Source organism: Bos mutus, chromosome 8, assembly GCF_027580195.1.
Source record: "Bos mutus isolate GX-2022 chromosome 8, NWIPB_WYAK_1.1, whole genome shotgun sequence".
In the NCBI taxonomy this organism is placed as follows: Eukaryota; Metazoa; Chordata; class Mammalia; order Artiodactyla; family Bovidae; genus Bos; species Bos mutus.
In genome coordinates, this window is record NC_091624.1 from 54,455,034 (window position 1) to 54,462,583 (window position 7,550).

The following is a 7,550-nucleotide window of genomic DNA, read 5'->3' on the forward strand; positions in this document are numbered from 1 at the left end:
AAGAGGGGCAGGAGACAAAGCCCATCTCCTCAAACGTCATCAAGGAGGAAATGGTCTTTTGCAGAGGGTGGGAGTGGGGGGCACATGGTATCTGTTTCTCAACAAGAACTCCAGAGGGCTGGTCACCTTTGCACCAAAGCCAAAGGAAGCAGTAAGTAAGAGCAAAACTATATTCTTCCCTTAAATATAATCCCTGAGTTACCAAACCCATGCCTCAACACAGTACACAGAAAAGACATCTTACTATTAGAGAAACATTTATTGGGAAGGATCAACATTCTCCACAAGGAAGGAATTATTTTTGGATGGGAAGTTTTCCTCCTTGGAAATTCTGGAGAAGTGTTTTCTGTCTAAACAGTAGAGACAGATCTCTGAACACAGTGCCTTCAGCAGTGGTGGGCGCAGCTGGACGGGCCTGGCCAGCTTGACACCTGTGGGTGGGGCTTGGGTGGGGCACAGGCTCCCTGTGGGGCACTGGTGGGGGATGTTTCTGATACAATTGCTGGTCCTTAAATGCCACAGCTTTCTGGGGCTGTCTTTTCTTGTTTCTGATCTGTCTTGTACTTGGAGGATAGCTCTGGCCAGCCAAGATAGCTTCTTGGTGGCAGGACTTGGTATTTGTCACTTTAGAGGGAACCTTGGAGTTGAAAGGATGTCCCCGGACAGGCTCTGTGTGGACCTGTACTCCAGCCTTTTGTTGAGATTGCCCAAAGTGCACTGGGGAAGGAGGGTCCTCTTGAGAGCTAGTCACATCTAATGCATGCCGATACCCCAGTTTCTCCTCTAGGAACTTCCCGATGTCTGTCATGATTTTCTGAGCCTCTGTTGATCCAGTAGCAGCAGCTCTACTTTTAACTAGGCCTCTGCTCTGCACGCTTGATATGGGGCTGCCCTTTTCCTGGGGATCTTCTTGCCTTTTGCATTTTTCCCCAGGATAAAGCCACTGCAAAAAGTGCTTCATTCTTTTTCTGATATGGCCTTCAGGAAGAGACTGTCCTTTCTTTGAAAGGGTCTGGGAAGACTTGCTCACAAGCATCTCCTCTAGTACCGTCTCCTGAGGAGGGAAACTCTTCCTCCTAAGCTGGGATGTCCCCAGCCCTGCATCCCCTCCACCTAGCTCTTCTGCTCTGCACCCTGGGGAGCTCACTCTCTTCACAGTTGGTGGGAAATTCTTATCCTGGCACCTCTGGAAGCCCTGCTTAGGGACCCAGGGTTCCTGCTGCTGTTCCATCGTGATTCCTCTGTCCTCCACATGGACATGCAGCACCTGGGACTCTCCTGTGTCCCCACCTGAGACGCCCTGGGCAGGAGTCAGTGAAGCCTTGTAAGTCAAGTTATCTGAAGCAAGGGACATGTCAGTGGGTTGGCCTTGAGCTTGGCTCTGCTCCCTCTTCTCCAATCTAAACTTTAACTCATCAAACAGTTGTTCTTTAAGGGATAAGCATTTAGGATCTAGGGGAACTGGTAGTTTGGGTGGGGGGCTTTCAGTGGTCACAGTAGTTTCTACTTTATTTGTTATTTGGGAGCTCCCTGACTTGTTGGTTGTCAACATGTCATTCGTTTTTAATTGAAGAGTGTCAAGCTCCTCAGCCTTGAATATCTCCCTAGACAGTTTGGGCATAGAAACAGGTTCTGACTTCTCCACCTTTTTGCCCTGTTGCATTTTTCCTTTATCACTGGAATTCACACTCTTATGCTTTGGCTCATATCTGGCTCCAGATTGCTTTGCAAGCAGCTTTCGGGGATATCTATCAGCTAGTTGCGCCTGTCTATGACTTCCTCTCCCTGTGATGCAGAGTGTTCCCACTTTGTCTCCATGGAAAGATTGAGAGCTTCTTCTAAAGGACTTGGAGCTCCCAAATTTGGAGTCTGCCTCAGAAATCGCATTGGTTGAGGAGGAAAAACTGGCATGGGACAAGGACTGGGATGAGGCATCTTTCAGTTTAAAAATTTGTATGGATTCAAGGACCTTGGAAGGAAGGCCCCACAACATCCTCATACGAAACCTTTTAATATGTGCTTCCAGCATCTGCTGTGCACTGGGATCAACAAAAGTCAGGTCCTGGAAGGTATTCAAGGAATAGGACTCACCCACTGATGATGTCAAACTTCTCTCTTTTATTTTGGTGTGGGATTTCGCAGAAAGAATCAATGTTTGCTTGATGGCATGCCATGAACTATGCACAGTCCCAGGGAGTCGACCCTCATTTATTTCCTCAAACTTCTTACTCAAATGTACTTTTAGGACATTTTCAAGTTGTAGACTCTCTGCTGACACCCTTAAATTTTTCTCTGAGAGACTCATGGTCTGACTGTTTATGTTTTTCTCAGAGTCATACCCCAGATCCTTATCTGAAGAGCTGTTTGGGTCTTTCAACAGGTGATCTTCCTGTCCATTCTCTTGGCTATGTTCCTGATCTTTCCCCACATCTTTCTCTAGCTGGAGCATTTCCGAGCTTCTCTCATGGAAGCTTCCGGGTTGAATCAATTCAACATTTACATGTTTGCTACTCTGACCCTTAAACACAGAGATCAGTGAGACTCCATCACTGCTTTCTGACTTAGATGCCTCTAAAAAACCAGTTGGAGGCAACATCAGTGACACAGACTCTTTGATTCTCCGGGGCAGGCCCCACCGGTGTTGAATGAGCCTCTTTCGAAGGTGATGCTCTAGTTTCTTCCGAAGTTCATCACTGAGAGCAAACTCCCCAGGAAGAATGGAGACTGAAACATGGGCCTGAGGGTGCTGGTGGTGAGAAGTGTTAGGAGCTAATGGACAGAAGTCTTCCTGAGATCTTTGGATCACAGAGGGTAAACCCCACAAACTTTCCTGTTGTTTCTGCAACACGTTCCATTCCAGCTGTTGAATTTCAGATGAGGAGAGAGATTCTGATTCATTCTGAGGTCTATGGAAATACACTCCACAGATCCTAATCTGGGGTAGAGGACCAGGTGGTGTGACCAGGAGTGGGGATTTTGGGTCAGCTTGGGACTGGACCTGAGTGAGAGGTAGGGGCTGAGACTGAGGCAGGGTTTGAGGCAAGGATTCAGGCTGAATCTCAGGCAAGGACAGAGGTTGGAGATGGGGAAGTCCTGGGGATTCTTGGCCTGTAGAGGCATTTGAGTTTCTATTGAAAATAAAGTTTGAGGAATTGTCACTGGAGATATCAACAGCAGAGGGCAAGGACTCACTGTGTAGAGATGGGAGACCCCAGAAGAGCTGGGTAGGTTTTTGCTGTAATTGGTCCTCCAAGGTCTTAGGATATGGGGGTTGTTGATGCACAGGCTTATCAGCAACTGACTCTAACTTTATCCCTGAGGAATTTAGTTGATAGTCTGGCCTCAATTGTTCTGGAAAAGAATCTTTTTTCTTTTCCTTTTCTTTCCACATCAGGAAATCGCTCCTCTTTTGTACTTGTCTCTCCAGGAGTGCCAGGACATCAGGGCTGAGACATGAGAGATTACCAGGCTCTATGAGGTTGGCTGCAGGGTCTCCGCCAAAAGAGGCCTCTGAAGAGTGGAGGGCGAGAAACTCTTGATTGAAATCACATTGTGCCAACGTGGAAGGGATTAAGTCTTTGGCATGAGCTTGCCACCAGGAGAAGTCTGAAATTGACAGGCTTGAATGATCAATGCCTGTGAGTGTTGGGACGTAAGTGGACAACATGCCAGGGCTTTCGGTAGGCAAATTCTCAGGAACAGGTGTCAGTAAGATGGCAATTGATTTAGACTGAGTGACAGTTAAAGTGCAGTCTGGCTGTGGTAAAACAGACAGAGTTGGTGGTGCAAAAGAATCAGCGGGCTTCATTGCTTGGGACAAATCTGATAAGCGGTTGATATCATGGGAAAGGGTGGGGTCAAGGGAAAAGATGGTATTCAGAGACAAAGTGGCCTCTGGTGGGAGAACAGGATCTGCTGTCTGCATGTCATGTGGTAGGAGAGGGGGAAAGGCAAGGGGTTGGGGTGAGGAATAATCTACTGGGAATTCGGAATCCAAAGAAGTAAAAGGCTCTAATGCCAGAGTGTGACCCAGTGGTGAGGGTGACAAAAAGTCAGCTAAGGGGGTCATGGAGCTAGGTGAAAGAATGGAGGGGGGCAACGGGGAAGGCTCAGGCAGAGAGGCTGGTAGTAGATCTCCTGGAGAGACTGCTGAGAAGGCAGGGGACAGAGTCAATGATGAATCGGCCACAGGAGCTGTGGAAGCCAAAGGGGACATAGAGGAAGCAGAATCTTCCAGGGTCTCCGGGAACAGCAACCAATTGACTTCAGCAGTTGCATTATTACACACCTCACAGAAGGGATCTGGACATAAGAGCTGACGAAAGCGGATGGTATCATCATGCTGGCCCAGGTGGCTGCAGGAGACAGGAAGTACAAAGATGCAACCAGGACCAGAATAAGGAAAGGGCGACCTGCTGGCCTGGCAGGGGTGGGCTGGAGCCTGCTGCCACTTTATATTGCTCCACATCCCTGACTTCACAACATGCTCAATAACCCTCACCTTAAGGCCTTCATCACATACTCATTCCTATGCTACCCCCTCCCGTGACTACAGTAGGTTGCACTGAATCCCAGGAATTGCAGAGAACATACTAAGGAGGGATCAGGAAAGAAGGGGAAAGACTAGTCACCTTTTCAGAATAGAAATCAGCTTCGTTTTTTCCTCTGTTTCTATCTGGTGAAATCTCCAACCTGCGAAACCAGGAGAGTGGGTTACATGTAAGGAAGGTATAAGCCTAGGTATAATGTAAGAGTCCCCTTATGGGAAACCCTTAGGATTCTAGACTCTGAAAGACCCAAGAATTAGCAGATGAGATCAAATGGTCAATTACTTTATATGTATGTTGCTTCACTTGTAGTACTTTCACATGCCTTATATCTCCTGTGATGCTCAAAACCACCATGTGAAACACAGAGATCAGTGTGGCCTCAGAGAGCAATCTGATTATCCAGGAAGTCAGAGGACTTATACAAAGTCAGGACACAGACGTTCTGACTCTTGACATCTCACATGGCCACCTGTGGAGAAACACCCATTGCCCAGGTCCATCATGGCTTCATGCCGAGCCATGAGAAAAACAGGGAATCCAAGAAGTGTCTCAGACTCGGACTGCCTCCCCATGAGCCTCCTCCCAGATACCTCTGGTTTCTGAGAGAAACGGTATCTAGCCACTGACATCGTCAGAGGTCACGGACCTGGGATCTCATGGAAAAGGCAGGAAGAGTCACCCTTGGAGAGATCCGGTGAAACATGCAGAGCCTTACCTTTCAGTGTGACACCTTTCCTTCTCCTCCTGGTTCTGCTCTGACACTGAAAACAAAAAGAATGAAGTGCTGGGGCTCATTTCTCTCAGTCCTCTCTAGAAAACTCAGATATTCATTATCCAGGAATAATATGACTCTAATCTTTGTGTTCCTTCCTTTTGCCAATTTTAAAGGTTTAAAATGTTTTCACCTTTTTTTTCTTTAAAAAACCCAAAGAAAGACTTTTGTCTCTGAAGCCCACCCTTGATAGTCTCAGTCAGAAGTCACCTGCCCAAGGAGGGCATAGCATCTGAGGCTAACAGTCAACATCTGTGTCCCTCAGATAGGACTTTGGGTCCTGAAAACTCAGACTTCAGCCTCTGCTCTGGAGGCTCTCAGAGGCTCAGCACTGCTGCCCTGACCAGCTTAGCACAAAGGAAGGCTTGGTCAAGTGATGCCTGACTTGAGAATGTAACTCATGATCAAGCATTGGGGAACTCTGTTCTCCTGCAGAGATCCAAAACTCTCTAAATAACCCAACCCAGGGCCACAGAATTACTGTTTGGGATTTTCTCCTGGAATCCTCCAAACACTCAGCTGGTCTGTGGGCTTCAAATGAAAGCCTTAGTACTCCCTGAACCACTGGCCCTGCCTAGTTTTATCCTCTCCTTGAAATTCCTATCTTAGGTGTCTCTCTGACCCAACCAAACTCATCTTAAAATGTGGAATAGAAATGGAAACAGCAATAAAGAATCTCTGTTGGGGGTGCACCCAGGGTTACTTACTTACCTTTTGGATGCGTTTAATTTTACAGAAGGTTGGTAAACATGGAAACCCCACCAGGTACCACAGGAACAGAAGGAACAACCCCAGCCCACACAGGAAAATGAGGTCAGAGTCAATATCCAAGGAGGTGGAGCCAAAGCTCAGACATGGGTCAGTAGGGCTATTCAAAAATGAGAGAACATTCCATTTTCTGAATTCCATTGTCTGAATCACAAGGCTGACGGAGATTACTGAGCACTGAGAGTGCAGTCACTTGAATATAGTCCCAAGCCTGCATCACTGAGAACTCAAGAGTCACAAAGGGTTTCTGAGGGTGGGGGAGGGGACAACATGAAGAGAATGCATCCACCGCCCCTCCCCCATCCACCAGCCTAGCAGACAACTCCACCCCTCCTGGGCCTTCCAGGTCCCTCTGCCCTACCCTGCCATCATATTTTCCAACTCCAACCTTTCATGGCTTCACATATTCACATTAATAAAATTTTCTACCTATCCCATCCATAACCCAGATATTACCTAGGATCCCTTTACTGTTTGAGAAACTTGACTTGGGTCTCACCAGTTCCACTGCCTTAAAATACTGTCTGGAATTTTTGCTTGTACACCTTTACACTCAGGATCATCATCATCATAATAAATGTCACTCAGTTGTGTCCAACTCTTTGTGACAGTCCATGGAATTCTCTAGGCCACAATATTGGAGGGGTAGCCTTTCCCTTCTCCAGTGGATCTTCCCAACCCAGGGATCAAATCCAGGTCTCCCACGTTGCAGACAGATTCTTTACCAGCTGAGCCACCAGGGAAACCCAAGAATACCGGAGTGGGTAGCCCATCCCTTCTCCAGCAGTCTTCCCTGCCCAGGAATCAAACCAGGGTCTCCTGCATTGCAGGTGGATTCTTTACCAACTGAGCTACCAGGGAAGCCTCAGGATCATATATGTCCTTAAATCCATCTTTCCTACAGAATGTTTTTGCTACAGGAACCCAGATATAGAACTTAAAAGTTCTTTTATCTAGTTTTGTGAATGTTAAATGGGAAAATTTGTTTTTTGTTTCAGTCAGCCTTTACCATCTTGAGTCAGTGGGGTGTGACTCAAATAATTAAAATGAATAATTCACCATTCAATATTCACAAAACTAGTCCCTATAAGATAAATGTAAATAAACTTTCACATGATCTTGAGGATAAGTCTGTAGCAATTATTCTTCTAAAGTTAGTAAAGGTTAAGCTGCATAAAGATTTTTAGGACATGCTAGACACACGCAGACACACACAGACACACATACCCTTTGACAAACCAACCTGGTGTTTTCAAATCTAAGAATAAAGTGTTTCTTCACTTTAGTCTTTCATCTTTTATTTTAACTCTACTTTTTTTTATTCTACCTAAAATACAGACAGTCCTGCACTCTACATCAATTTCCTAACATGTATACAAACCCCTGTCCTAGTCATTTTGGGCAACTGTAACAAAATAACATTTAACTTTGTGCTTAAACAACACATACTTATTTCTCAT

The 7,550-nt window shown here is 46.3% G+C and overlaps 1 protein-coding gene across 1 annotated transcript; it reads right to left on the reverse strand.

Annotated features, from left to right (window-relative positions):
• Positions 1-276: 276 nt before the first annotated feature.
• LOC102269959 (spermatogenesis-associated protein 31D4) lies at positions 277-6,231 on the reverse strand. The gene is made up of 4 exons (XM_005906868.3): positions 6,034-6,231; positions 5,266-5,311; positions 4,632-4,692; positions 277-4,355 (listed from the first exon to the last, which is right to left on the reverse strand). The coding sequence occupies exons 1-4, from the start codon at positions 6,229-6,231 to the stop codon at positions 296-298; spliced, it is 4,365 nt and encodes a 1,454-aa protein (XP_005906930.2). The 3' UTR covers positions 277-295.
• Between the last annotated feature and the right edge of the window lie 1,319 nt (positions 6,232-7,550).